General features: G+C 37.1%; 1 protein-coding gene across 1 annotated transcript in view; it reads right to left on the bottom strand.

Moving 5' to 3' along the window:
• Positions 1-15605, bottom strand: part of slc25a46 (solute carrier family 25 member 46) — a 60849-nt gene extending 45244 nt beyond the window's left edge. The window contains exons 1-3 of the mRNA XM_039759418.1: positions 15181-15605; positions 9566-9608; positions 2474-2531 (exon numbers count right to left, since the gene is read on the bottom strand). Coding sequence (XP_039615352.1) covers positions 2474-2531; positions 9566-9608; positions 15181-15442 — 363 coding nt within the window. The 5' untranslated portion in view covers positions 15443-15605. The remainder of the gene's footprint in view (positions 1-2473; positions 2532-9565; positions 9609-15180) is intronic.
• Positions 15606-15870: the final 265 nt, after the last annotated feature.

The raw sequence follows: 15870 nt of genomic DNA, 5'->3' as shown, positions 1-15870 counted from the left end.
ATTGCTCCTCATGGAAGCACCATCTTACACAGCTGAGCTACAGGAGGACTCTCTCGACTCAAGCGAGTAACTGGACTTCTAACTGTGAAGTTGTCTTTTCTTATGAGCGAGTTCATTCTAATGGATCTCTAGTTCGTGTCAAACGCAGAGAAACTAAATATATTTATAATGTTTCATTTTGGACATGCTCCATGTGTGGAGCTTGTCAGTAAGGTTACTTTAGAGGGTTAGGAGTCAATTTACAGGAATTTCCAGACAACAGGTTTCAAATATCAACAAAAGAGTGCCAATCCGTTGGTGGAGAGGATGTCTTTGGTTAACTTCATTGCAAATAAACGTGTGTTAATGAAAAATAAAATTACAGTATTGTTTTATATTTTATTAGAACAGCTGTATTGAAATGATGACATGCTGGTTGGGATAAACTAATTGCCATTATAACTTTAAAAAAGCAATTCTTTAGATAAAAAGCTTTACATAAACTGGTCAGTGGTTTCTTTATTCTGTGTCCCTGAAATTGTATTACCTAGTGAATTAAAGACAAAGCAAAATGTGTAGTTTCCTAATGTTTCCTATGTGCTATGTGCTGAACAAGGAAAGGAAACTGAGTATAATACTGTAGAATGCAAATTCAGTTTGTTTATGGAGTAGGGTTTTAAAAAGAAATTGTAAAATAAAATTCTCACTCAAGACAGGGTTGTGTGTGGCCAGAAACAGGACACAGCTCTGGAAATAGCACTGGTTCATGACAGGGCCCACTTACACCCTCAAACAGAAGGGCAGTTTGAATTACCTACTAAACTAACTTAATCATCTTTAGCAAAAAGACTGGAGTACCCAGAGGATAAAAACACACAAAGATACAGGGAGAATGTGCAAACTAGACACAGACAACACCCAGATGTGGGATTTGAGCCCACTATACTGGATCTACTAGGCCATAGATCTAAACATTGCACCACAATGTTGTCTAATAAGAACTTGCATGCATATTCATTGATTCCACATGTGAAAGGCCACAAACCATTTCATAAAGTGCAATGAAAAAAAGTACTGTAGTGTGTTTATTTTTGGTTAGGTAAATGCGGCTCTTAGGAGAATGTTAGCAAAATGACATTAATCTGCCAAACTAAAGAAAAAGAAGTAAAGGGTTTCTAAGGGTGAGGGCCAAACCAAGACTATGGACTTTTGTATGTCACTGGGTAATTAGTGTCAGTGAAACTCTTATCTGCATGTGCTAATTACCATTAGCAGTACATCTCTGGCATCATGATTACAGAGTAGAAATACCAGGCCTCAAAATTTTCCCCAGACATATTTGTATACTGGCAAATATGGGTAGCTCATTCAATGTGACGATGTATTTCCTTTTTTCTACCTATATTGTCTCTTTGCACACTATTTCTCTATTATATTTTTAGTAATGCCAAAACAGTCTAAAGTTATTTTGAAAAGTCCATGATATGAATAGAAGATGTAACATTTACTAAATCCAGGGTAGCTATCTCTCCCAAAATCAATGAAATGAGCTCACTGAATGAGAGGAAATGCAAGCGTGGAGCCTCTAGGACACCCATTACCCCACTGTGTAGATCGGTAGCTTAGACTGGACACATACTGGATTCTGGCAGTTTAAATGGTAAATTAGGGCTTAAGGCTATAATGTAATCGGATATGGAGGAATATTTTGGGACAAAAAAAATGCATTGAGAAATGTGATAATAAATAAAAAAATGATAAATGAGCATAAGGAAATTAAACGTCTCACGAGATAAGCTTTTTCATGAAATTACTTCTTTATTTTGCCTGAAATATCCCTCCACATCCAGGAACCATCAGGAGAGTATACCATCTTGTGGCCACAGTTGTATAAATGATCCTTAGATAGATAGATACAAATAATGTAAAGAACATAAACATTTTGAGAAAGTAGGAGTAAGAGAAATGCAGTGGGAGAAAGGTATCCTAGAAAGATACTGAAGGACACAAGAAAAGATTGAGTGTGCTTGGGGAGCTGTTGTAACTTTTAGTTTTTTCTTTCTGCATTTAACTTGCTTATGTAATGATGCTTAAAGTCCATAAATTAGGTAATATATTTACATGTACAATTGCCACACAGTTCTCTCATCTCCACTCTAGATTTCTTTCTTTCTTTATCTCTCCCTTTTCAGTCACCGAAGTAGCTTTCATCCATTCTTTCCATCTTTATTTTATCTACTGCTAGAAGAAGGAAACCATTTGCACCTCTCATCTATTATTATTTTCTGGGATCTCCTCAAACATCTGGCGATCTTCTACAACTACCGTCTTCTTCCAACTTCTCATTTAAATTTTTATTTTAAAATCAAGTATGGGAAAACTAACAAAATCTGGGATGACCTGCATGTGAACACATGTTATGCATTTCGTTATGTCAGCACAATGACTTTCATAAATTTAGAAAACAGAAAATATTTGGGAAAAGCGTTCATACCTGGCACTGACGGCGAAATACGATACATGGATGAGCAAGTACATTTTCTGTAAAAAGACTGTAAAAAGAAAAAATGGTCCTCTTAGAATATGAATCAATAAAAATCTCACACATACAAAAACAAATATCTGTAATCCTTTACTATGATGACTTTGACCTAATGGAAACATTTTGATTTACAATGAGCAACCAAAAATAATGTAAATATTTAAAACAATAATTAGAAATGGATTACATGTAATAAAAATACATACAATACAGTTTTTCTATGCCACCTTTACATGAGAAATGTCAATTTGGTTTATATTCTGCTTGTCTAGTACTGCATTAGATTACAATGAGCCATTAGACACAAGACAGCAGCGAGCTCTAGCAGGGGTGCTGGTCCATCACATCTCACATACAGTATGCACAGAATACCCACACACACCTATATGAGGCTAATTAAGCTAACAAGCCAGTGTTTAGGATGTGGGCTGCCAACGCCACACCAACATGGGGAGAACACACTAATTCCATGCAGCCAGTGACTGAGATGGGATTTGAAGTTGAACCCAGGACTTTAACCGTATGGTAGCCACACTAACTGCAAATGTACTACAAATGTAAAAAATGACCTCTGCCTAAAGATGTTTACAGAAAAGAATCAAAAGAATGTGACAAACTGCAAAAAACATAACTTGTAAGTTCCATTATTGATTTTTCTATATAGTGAGCAACTCCCTGCACTGCACCCCTTGCTATTGGCCTCTTATTTTCACTGTTTTTTCTAAGAAAAGTGACTAATAATTGACTTGACTGAAAAAAAGCTTAGAAAACATCTTTAATTGAATACTATACAGAGCCAACACCAGAGCCTAATGCTGACCACAGAACACAAAGCACCAAACTCTTCCTTTTTTTGACAAACAACTGAATACCTATGGGCAGGACAAACAATATTAAAGCAAGGGGGTAAAACAACAAGAGCCTACATCTTCTGGGCATAACTCAAAAAGGAGACCCCTCAGTGCTCCATAAGGTAGCTGGTCAAATTAACCATCTCTGGGTTTCCTTCCTTCTTGCTGAGCAAATGTGGGCCCATAGAGGAGCTCCGCCTAGCAGCCCCATATATTCCTGAATACACTTCATGCCACCAAGGTATAATGAGGAGTACCAGATCATTTGATCTCCCCAGTAGTCTTGTAGGTGATGCAAATACAGCCCTCCACTGGTCAATGGAATGCTAATGTTAATAATATTTGGTTCTTTATTGATCCAAGTCTATACTAATAGCACCCTCTGCTGAACATAAATAATGTTGCAACCTCAAATTCATTTAGATAGATAGATAGATAGATAGATAGATAGATAGATAGATAGATAGATAGATAGATAGATAGATAGATAGATACTTTATGAATCCCAAGGGGAAATTTACAACACAGGTGTCGAACTCCAGGCCTGGAGGGCCACCGTGGCTGCAGGTTTTCATTCTAACGATCTTTTTAATTAGTGACCAGTTTTTTCTGCTAATTAACTTCCTTTGCCCTTAATTTTATTTCACTTGACTCAGGTCCATTAATTGTTCCTTTTTTTCCTTAATTAGCAGCCAAACAATAATAATTAGCCGCCACATGACCAGCTCATCTGTGCCCATCACACAATATCTGAAAATTAAGAAAGTTGAAGGCCCATATGCACAAAGCATACAATTATTCAACTCAAAATTATATATCGAGCACATCTGTCTCGCTTAAAACTGTCCAAAATGTTCACAGGTCAAGATCCAACCTGCGAACGCTGCAATCAATTTCCAGCTTCACTGGGTCACATGTTTTGGGCCTGCACCAAATTAACATCATTTTGGACCAAAATTTGTAAGTGCCTTTCAGACAGCCTTGATCTCACAATCCCACCTAACCCATTAACAGCGGTGTTTGGTGTTCTTCTGGATAGGCTTAAAGTGGAGAAGGACAAACAAACTGTGATTGCATTCACTACACTATTGGCACGCAGGCTTATTTTGCTAAACTGGAAGAATCCTAACTCTCTGCTTTTAAGTCAGTGGGTAACTGATGTTTTATACTATTTGAAATTGGAAAAAATCAAATTCTCAGTTACAGTAGAGGATTGGTACAGAATTTTTTCAAAACCTGGCAGGATCTGATCTATACTAATAAAAGGCAAAGCCCTCACTCACTCACTCACTCACTGACTCACTGACTCATCACTAATTCTCCAACTTCCCGTGTGGGTGGAAGGCTGAAATTTGGCAGGTTGATTCCTTACAGCTTCCTTACAAAAGTTGGACAGGTTTTATATCGAAATTCTACGCGTAATGGTCATAACTGGAAGCAGTTTTTGTCCATTTACTTTAATGGAGATGAGCTTCAACGCCGTGGGGGGAGTTTCGTGTGACATCATCACGCCTCCCGTAATCACGCAGTACATAGAAAACCAGGAAGACCTCAAAAAAGCGCTCAAGAAAACATGCATTATATAATTGAGAAGGCAGCGAAACAATAAGAAGCGAGTTCTGCTACTTCGGAAACAAAGCACGATGTAAACCTACACTTTAAATTAAGTTCATAGACAGGCTGCCGCTGGCGTTTGTAATTTAGTGCCTGCCCATATAAGGCCATCCGTCAGCGGCAATCCAATAGCAAACTGCCACGGGTAAATATTCACGGGTGAAGGACTGTGCTTATGGAGAGGAAGATGAGATGGTCAGGGTGGTGTTTGACACAAACTCAGCGAAACTGCCAGAGAAAGTTTTAAGTGCCAGGACTAAGGTAACATTAAATAAAGCTATGGACATAGCACGAGATGGCACCAGCACAGCTGGGAACCTTCGATGCAAGTACACCGAGTGGCTCCGTGAACTGATGCAGTGCACAGATAAAAGGCAACAGTTCCAAAGAGCGCTGAACAAAAACCGAATTACACAATTGAAAAGGCAGCAAAAATATGAAGGGACGTCTGATAAGCATATTCATAAATGCAGCTACTGTGGAAACAAAGCACACGGTGGAAAAAGTCAATGTCCGCTAAAGGAAGACAGCGTAAAAAAAAACCTGTGCATGCAGTTTGTCACATCACAGATAAAAAGGAAGGCGAGCTGTTTATTGATGCAGTAAGGAACTAATCGATGAATGAAACCTCTTATCTTTACAGCGATTGACAAACACGGAATGTAACTTGAACACATCGTACAAATACGAGCCTGATTGAAAGAAATAATGATAATCAAATCCTTGATGACAGCAACATTCAATAACACTCACAAAACAATTACTGTATATTGACAATCATGTTACGTTATTTTTAAAATGTTCCCTTTTCTTTTTATAACTTCTACTTCTCCACTGCGATACGGGTATATATATAAATGTATATCTATAGCCAGATCTACAATACATACTTTAGCATAGACAAGCGGTGGCGCAATTGTAGAGTCTTAAGCCTCTAACGCCGACATTGAGGTTCGATTCGAGAGGGATGTACTGACTATGTGCAGCTACCTGATTCATTTTACCTTCCCATCTCCTTGGTTTGGGGCGTATGAAAAATATTAGGTTAACGCAGAATCATGTTACGTTATTTTTAAAATTTTCCCTTTCTTAGCACAAGCACAGTTGAGAAGCTTGATGCATGTACTCCATAGCGCGTTAAAAATAGCGCATTTAATCACACTTTCAATTCCAAGCAAGCGGGAACTTTTGTCAATGCATGATTTCCTGGTACATCCATTACACTGATGCACACATCACAGCTACAAAAATGTTAGAGTCGGAATAAAGCGCGTTCCTACGACTGATCATTTCGACTACCCGAGAAGCCTTGATAAAAGCATGGTTTTGTGCACACTGAAAAGCAAGCAAAATTAGATGCATTACAGAAAGCGGACTTTGTGGCTCTTACTGGGGATCATTGGACTTCCGTGACCGTTAGTAATTCTAAATACATCTAATTACAAAATGTTCAATGATCACACTGTTTTAGCCTAATGTACAAAATAATTTTGGCTAATGTTACTCAGAGTTTAAAGAGTAAGCTGGTCAAATTACCTTTTATGTTTCTGACTTATTTTTTAAGAAGAAAAACTGCACTTTATGGTGAAATTTTGGTTATTATTATTTAAAGACAATACTATTCTGAAAATGTACTTAAAGTACTTAAACTACCACTTTATTTTTAAGTCTGCCCAATTTTAACCAGGGATGATATTTTTGTTTCTGTTTTGAATTCAAATGCAGTTTAAAAGCTTTTTTCAGAAATTAAAACAGCTTCAGTTTACAATATTCATGTCCATGTCTATTATTTGATTCTGTAAGCCCACTAAAACCGTTTTAAATAAAAAAAAAAAAAAAAACATTTGCGATTTGGGGCAAATTTACGTGTGCGATTACATACGATTAATCAAGATTAATTCTTACACAGCCTCTAATTAATTGGATTAATTTTTTTAATCGAGTCCCACCCCTAATATATATATATATGTAGATTTGTATATATATGTGTATATACAGTATATATGTAGATATGTATATGCGTATATACAGTATGTATATATATGTCTGTGTGTGTGTGTGTGTGTATATATATATATATATATATATATATATATATATATATATATACCAGCAACACTCATGACAATTACAAAACAATTACATTGTCAATCATGTTACGTTATTATTAAAATGTTTCCTTTTCTTTTTACTTCTCCGCTGCCAATGCAGCTATTTTGCTATATATATATATATATATATATATATATATATATATATATATATATATATATATATATATAAATAGATAGATATGACAACAACACTCATATCAATGACAAAACAATTACATTAAGAATCATCTTACGTTATTTTTAAAATGTTTGCTTTTCTTTTTACTTCTCGCCAATGCAGCTATTTTGCTATATATATATATATATATATATATATATATATATATATATATATATATATATATATATATAAATAGATAGATATGACAACAACACTCATATCAATGACAAAACAATTACATTAAGAATCATCTTACGTTATTTTTAAAATGTTTGCTTTTCTTTTTCATAACTTCTTTAACACACTACTTCTCCTGCTTGGTATTCTGCTAGTCAATAATATTTTAGAATAAGCTCTTAAAGCACAGAGAAAGCAATTCTTTCCTCATTTCTTTTTCTTCTCCATCCATCTCTATTTCCCTTTTAAACTAATCAATTTAGGTATGTTTACAAGCTTTAAGTTTTACTCCGTTCGCCATGCTCTCTGTCTTAGGGGTAAGGGTTAATTTGTTTTCATCCTATTTTTTTTTTTGTAAAAATGGATCTATTTGTATGGAATTATTACAATAAAATTAATTAAATTAAAAAAAAAAAGAAAGTTGAAGGTCTCAGTAAGGATAATCTCTTAGGTCACTAAAACATTTTGATGGTGTTCTAAGAAAAAACTGAAAATCAATAGTTTTAGAAGTGTCTGCTCTGACAGAATGAGAGCAGCAACAAGTCATGGAATTAAATAATGAGTTTAATTAACTGCAAGAATCAGCTTCTCATTAAGAAACTGGTTGGAGTTTGAAGCCCCCATTTAGCTGGTAATCTGTTGGCTCGTTTCACGTTTCACTTCTGTTTGGCTGTCATTTAATGAAGATAGGAATCAATTCAGAGGACTGAATCCTTAAAAACAGGGCCATTAAAATGAAGGAAAAGAACAAGTAAATTAGCAGTGAAAACTGGTCACTTGTTAGGAAAAGGGTTAGAATGAAAACCTGTAGCCACTGCGGCCCTCCAGGCCTGGAGTGCGACACTCCTGATTTACAAAGCTGTGAAATTAAAAGGAATATTCCACCTCATGTAGTTTGAAGTGATTACTAAGAAAAACTTTAATCTCATCCTTTCATGCACAACTGAGATAAAAAAGGTTATGATATAATAAAAGACAATGGTGACCAATGCTGTTCATTGGTAAATGATGGTGAAAAAGTCCCATGTTACTCCTGTTGCATAATCCACATGCCAGTTATCCAGTTGTATGCTCACAGTGTGCAAAACACATACATTTTTGATAAAACATTGTTAAACAGATATTTCCAGAAAAATCAACGCACATCATAAACAGGAACTGCAAGACACATGAGATTGTCTTTCTGAATTGAATGTAGGACTCTGGACCAATTAATAAGCGAGAGAGGCAGGTTTTCAATTCAAAAAGTCAATCCCATGTGACATGAATTTCCTGTTTAAGATAGGCACTGATTTTTCCCGAGATTGTCTATCTATTTAAAAAATATCTTCACAAAAAAATGCATCTGTTTTGCACATTTTAACCTATGCAGAACTGTATACCTTGACATGCAGATTAAGTGACACAAGCAGGATTTTGTTTTCTTTTATCTATGGACGTTTTTCACCTTGTTCGCCATTGTACAGCATTGAACACCATTGGTTTGTATTATATCATAACCTTTATTTTTCTCTATCCTGTATAAACAAATGAGATTATTTTTTTTTCTTGGCCATCACTCCAAATTACATGGGGATAGTAACTTATAAAAAAAATTTTTTTGCGAGGAGTATTCCTTTAAGCAAAACAATCTATAATATTAGGAAATTTTAAAGGTAGATTTTTAAATAGGCATGTCATTGTTTATAATATAGCAATTGATGAGGATTCATATTGGTTAAGAAGCTAGGCTGAAAACTATTAAGCGCAGGTTCAAATCCCATTGCAATCTCACTTCTAAAAGTCATGTACAGTATCCTGGTTACACTCACACTTTATGAATATGGTTGTTTATCTACATGTTGTACCCCAAGGAGCACTTTAAATGTTCTAGAAAAAAAAAAAAAATTAATTACTAACCTAATTATGTAATACAACTATAACCCAAAATTGTGTGAGACAAACAAAATGCATAGGACACCATTTGTTACAAACTGCAAGTTAATAAATAAATTTTGATTTATAAAATATGAACATGGGAAACATGAACATTGTACACAGTGACAATTAAACATTAGACACACTTGGCAGAAACAAAACAATTTCATTTAAAAAAAAATGTATGCAGAGTAAAAGGGAAATACATTACCTTGCTAAGCCGATGCCGAATCCAGCAAATCTGTTTAACTGATCTGAAATAAAGAGCAAAGTAATTCTTTAATTATTTCAACAAACCCTGTTAAAACCCTTTATTGCTATTCAGGGCCAGGACAAGCCAAAACCTATTCAGGCAGAACTACATAAAAGTCAGTAATCCAGCTGGGCACACATGCACATTCACTCATGCTGGGCACAAGAAAGAAAGAAAGACAGAAGCTGGACGGACATTTTTCCAATATATCAATCTAATATCAAACTCATTTAATGCACTTCAGGATCACAGCACTAACTCCAGGGAAACCACCACAATTGTTGATAGGGTTAATTTCTGCACCCTTAGTTTACATCAACGGACAAAATTGTAGATGTAAGAATGTTACATTAAATGTTCATATTTAGAGAAAACGTGTTTGGCAGGGGCTAAACTCGTGAAAGAAAGGAAGGTATGGAAGGACATGCTTAGTCTTGCCTTGGAAAGTGTTTGTGAAAAAGTGGACCAGCCACCCATGTGACAGACTGCGACCATTAGGTCTTTCACTGATTCCTTTTGTTATACTTTGTATTTTCCCTGTTCTGTTATTAGGGAGTCTAATTTTTACACTTTGAAGTTCCTTGGGTCTTCTTTGGGCTTACGGAGACGGCTCAAGAGAACCCAAAATGGGTTCATGGGGTTAATTTCACCTTTCTAATTAACCTAACAGACATGTACTAGCAGTACTGTCACATGTACAGTCCAACCAACATGCAACATGTCACAAATCTCTAGTGCCATGATAAACAAGAATGTATTAAAATACCTTTCTTTGGAATATGTGTAGAAAACCTGGAGAAAAACCAACACAGACATATGGAGAACATACAAACTACCTACAGGCAGTGGCCCAGCCTGGATTTGAACCCAAAACTCTAGTGCTATAATGCCAGAGAATGTCAGCAGGAAGATGGTGTAGTTGTTCTCTTCGCCAGTTTGCCTGATGACTTAAAGACATCGCTGAACGCAGATATTAAGAATTGCAAGATTCAACTTCAACTGTGCTACTTGGAATTTGCTATATGCAAGTAAAGAAACACTTTTTCACATTTGTGCATAATTTACCCATAACCAATTCCCCCCTATACCCAGTGTTTCAATTTATGGAACCTATTTAATGAACACCTACTATGCACAATGCTTCCTGGCTTTATAACTTAAATTCTTGTCAATGCTTCATTTTTATGCCTTACAACGAAAAGATTCATCATCTGCAATTTCTGCTCAAAGTTCAAGCCATACAGATCTGATGTCAGCCTGACAGATGTTCCCTGGGGTTTCTAACAGGCAGTTATTATACTGAGACCAAAACTACACACATAGATGCTGATGTCACCCAAGAAAAGCATAATCTCTCTTGATTTTTAGCCAACACAGTGGGCTCAGAACATAATATTCTCAAACTTGCTTCATCCAATTCAGTGTCAAGGGGTCCCAAGTGAACCAACATACAGCCAAATGGCCGGTGTCAAATGGAGCTGTAAGCCTCCTCATGACTGGATTGATGCAGTAAATTGAAATGTCCTTTCTTTGTGGATACCTACTGACTTAGATGTACCATCCTGCCAAGTTTCCAATTTTTTACAGTAACTAAACAGGAACAGTGTTTGTTGGTGAGTGAGCGAATGAGTTAGTTAACTTTGTATTATATATTTTCTAAATTAAATGTGTAGAACTGAACAACTTGTCTGCTACAGACATCAGACAACAAACTAATTTATATGTTGCATTCTACGTATAGTTTTGTGTTTGTTCCTATTATATTGCTGTCGCAGATCTGAGAAGACATGCAATTAAGAACTTCATTGCACTATGTACACTGTGTATTATGTATACACAAGAATAAACTTGAACTTCTATATAATTTCTAAAAACAGGTCTATTCTCAAAGCTTATGGTGAAACTGCTATATTTATCCTTACTACTGACTAAATCAGATCATGTAATTCAAAATAAATATATTGTGGTCCATGATGTACCTGTTGAAAGAATAAATATAACTTTTTTTAGTATACCTGCTGATGCAATCACAGAACCGCAAAATAATACAGTACCAGTCATAAAAGTCTGGACAAACCCAGAAATTTTCATGTTTTTGATAGATATTGATACTTTTTTTTTAACCGAGATACCATTAGTTTTGTTTAAAAATACAGCCAAGGCATTAAAAATGACTTGATTTTGAATTTATTATTTACATATACCTGCAATTATATAAGTACAGGAGACTGTACTTTCTCCAGTCCTGTTCAGCCTATATACATCAGACTTCCAATATGACTCTGAGTCCTGCCACGTGCAAAAGTTCGCTGATGACACTGCTATTGTGGGCTGCATCAGGAGTGGGCAGGAGGAGGAAAATAGGAAGCTAATCAAAGACTTTGTTAAATGGTGCAACTCAAACTACTTACACCTGAACACCACCAAGACCAAGGAGCTGGTGGTGGATTTTAGGAGGCCCAGGCCCCTCATGGACCCTGTGATCATCAGAGGAGACTGTGTGCAGAGGGTGCAGACCTTTAAATATCTGGGAGTGCAGCTGGATGACAAATTGGACTGGACTGCCAATACTGATGCTCTGTGTAAGAAAGGTCAGAGCCGACTATACTTTCTTAGAAGGTTGGCGTCCTTCAACATCTGCAGTAAGATGCTGCAGATGTTCTACCAGATGGTTGTTGCAAGTGCCCTCTTCTACGCGGTGGTGTGCTGGGGAGGCAGCATAAACATGAAAGACGCCTCACGCCTGGACAAACTTGTTAAGAAGGCAGGCTCTATTGTAGGAGTAAAGTTGGACAGTTTAACATCTGTGGCAGAGCGACGGGCATTAAGCAAACTCCTGTCAATCATGAATAATCCACTGCATCCACTGAACAGTGTCATCTCCGGACAGAGGAGTAGCTTCAGTGACAGACTGAGGAGATCATCCCCCCCACTATGCAACTATTCAATTCCACCTGGGGGAGTAAATGCCAACATTATAATTAACACAATTATAAGTTATTGTCTGCTTTTACATGCATTTTTTTACTCTTTAATTTAATATATATATATATATATATATATATATTTTATATCAGTATACTGCAGCTGGATTATGTGAATTTCCCCTTGGGATTAATAAAGTATCTATCTATCTATCTAATTCAGCAGCAATTTCTTCTGTGTCCTAATGGTAAACTCCCTTAGCTTATCCTTAAATTGTCATATTTACATGCTAATTGATTATTAGAGAAACCTTTGTAATCACATTAGCACCACTGAAATTTTTTATTCTGTTCGCTTTGGTTGCAAGGTACATTACTACAATTCAACCCTGGGTTTAAAAATTGCAAAAATGAAACAAGTATCTCAAGGAACATGTTAGTTTGTTATTTTTTGCAGAATGAAGGTTATTTCTTGTGACAGATTGCCAAGTAACTTAAGGTTGCATACAAAGGTGTAGGTTACTGTTTTGAGAGAAGACGACAAATTGGATCAAACAAGGATAGAAAAAAGAAGAGGAAGACCCAGATGCTCAACTGCATAAGTGGATAAGTAAAGCAGAGTGTGTAGCGTGAGAAACACATGCCTTACAGGTACTCAGTTGGATTCTGCCTTAAAAAAAATACCAGTGTCATCTGTAACAGTGAAAAGATGATTCCAGGATGCTGGCCATAGAGGCAGTGTTTCAGGGAAAAGTCGTATCTGAAACTGTCAAAAAAAAAAAGTTAAGATTAAAATGGGAAAAAGAACAGAGACATTGGACACAGAATGACTGAAATAAGCACATTATGGTCGACGTCTTGCAATCGTCTTTTCTTTGTTGCAGATGGCATTGGTATTTGGGGTGTTTACAAGGAAGAAGCCAATTGAGGCCCTTTAAGGAGTTTGCTTCTCAAACTACAGACTCGGATGCACTTAACCTCTTATGCAGTTGCCCATCTGGGTCTTCCCTTTCTTTTTCTATCCTTGTTAGCTCCAGTTTGCCTTCATCTCTCAAGGGAATAACGGACACCTTTGTATGAAATCTTCACTTTCTTGGTAGTCTGGCACATGGAATATGCTTCATTTTACAAAAAACAGACTGGCATGTTTCTTGAGTTAGTGGTTTCATTTTGGCCGTTTTTGAGCCCAGATCTGAACTGTAGGAATGGCAGTTACCATATAACCCAAGTGAAAAACACATCTCAGTGGTGCTAATGCAATTACAAAAATTTCTCTCATTACCAAGTAGCATTTAAAATGACCAATTAAAGATACGCTAAGGGAGTTTACCATTAGGACAATAAAGGAACGGCTGTGGATAATTGGGCTTTGCAGTCATATGTGAATAATAAATTAAAAATTGGTCATTTCAAGCAGTAAAAGCCATTAAAAACACTAGTAATGCCTAGGCTTTATTTCACATCAATTCAATGTTATCTTGATAAGAAATTTCTACCAAAGTAATGAAAATTTCTGGTACTGCATATATAATTTTGCAGTTTCTAAATTGGAACCCTGTCCACAGTTGTCTTCTGCCTTGCACCAGTGCCCCTCAGATAAATATGAACCTCCAACAACTCAAGAAAACCTTTGGTGGAAACAATATTATTACTTGCAAACTATGCCCTACACCAAAATTCTTCATTATATTAATTGCAAGTAGTCCTATTAGCAGTATTTAATGACTCAAAAACTATTTAAGAAAAATATATTTCCTCAGCACTTTGTAAATTTTATGATCTTAATTTCTTTAGTAATAAATATGTTACTGTCTATTATGATGATTCAATGCTGTTATAAGATTGTTGGCAAACACCATCAGGTCACTGAAGAGTTAAAAGCAATTGGTGGCACAATTCTTGACCAATCCCATGCACATCACTGCATTAGCAGATCTCCATTCTGATTTTGTGCCTTTGGGAGTACCTTGAAATTGACTGATATTCTTTCCAGGGGGGGTTCAGTCCAGGACTGATTCTAGCTACATGTTACACTGAATAAGATAAAAAAGACTGGAAATGGAAGACCAAAGCATTGCATCCCTCAAGAATTGCACTCTAATGGTACTGCATTGCCTCTTGCCAGGCTATAGCACCTAATCCATACTTTAGTATACTGGGGTGCCTATACAGTCTAAGGCAGCCTTTCCGTCGTTATGGACTTGACTGTACCTAATGTTTTTAAACATTAATTCGTAGAATGCACTACATTTGTCGCCTTATGTGTTGATCAGTGCCTCAAAAACATCATGAACACTGTACCTGCATGTCAATGCCATTGGTAAGCGCTGGCTGGGAGTGGAGGTCATGAGTTTCGATTTGGGTGCGTGTTGGTATCAGTCTATGCAAAAAATATTCACTGCCGTATTAAAGAATCAGCCATTCCAGCCTATACAGGTGCAGGTGGATTGTGTTTTAGGAATTGGGGTGTTCAAGATCGACAAGGCGTGCAGAGGTTTCAAAAAGACTCCAGGGCGCGTATATGATGCACAAGAAGTCAGCGCGCCGCACGCACATTACAGCGCCAGTTAGGCCGTGGATCCACAATACCCGACACTGTACCTAATCCCAGTAACCCGCCCTCGCAGGTCGGTGCAGGGCATGACTTACCTCCAGCTGAAGCGGTGCCAAGCGGCGCTTCCTCGTTGTTAGCCCCTGGAGCAGGGGGCGTCACCGCGCCATACTGTGGAGTTCGCTCCCCCCAGTGTAGATTCCTGCTCCCCGGGATATCAAGAGGAGTCGTCACCCACTGGGGGTGTTCTGCACCCCCCGAAGTGTTAAATGACCTTGGAGGGAAGCCCGATCCATAGCCAGCATCCTCCCTACCTCTATAACTTAAACCATCAAAGCTCTCGGGTCGCCGAGAATTCATGGATGGAGGGTAATAATCGCGAAGGAGAGTAGCGACAGCAAAGGCAACAATGACTGTCGCAGATAACTGTGTATTCTGCTCAGCCCGCTTTAAACGCCACACACACTAATACAAGCAAAACAACATTCGGTCTTCCTGCAAAAAGAAGGAAGAGAACTGTCAACCCTGCGCTCCCGGAAATTACGCCACCCATGTGACGCTGAGGCTTTCGGGATTTGTAGTTTTCATACTTCGAGTTCGACTATCAAGTATTGCTGAGTCGTTATTCTATTCCTGCTTTGTTATCCGATGTCAGAAGCGTTGGCCCTGAGCCACTGGGCAAAGGGGCAGAGTATTTAAAAAGTAAATAGAAGGCAGCAGACAGAATAGAAGTGCCAAACTGATATTTGGAGTTATCTGAAACTGCATTTTAAGCTATCTGGAAATGC

This window comes from Polypterus senegalus, chromosome 7 (genome assembly GCF_016835505.1).
Source record: "Polypterus senegalus isolate Bchr_013 chromosome 7, ASM1683550v1, whole genome shotgun sequence".
Lineage (NCBI taxonomy): Eukaryota > Metazoa > Chordata > Cladistia > Polypteriformes > Polypteridae > Polypterus > Polypterus senegalus.
The sequence above is the reverse complement of the archived record's forward strand: the minus strand, read 5'-3'. Positions and strand labels throughout refer to the sequence as shown.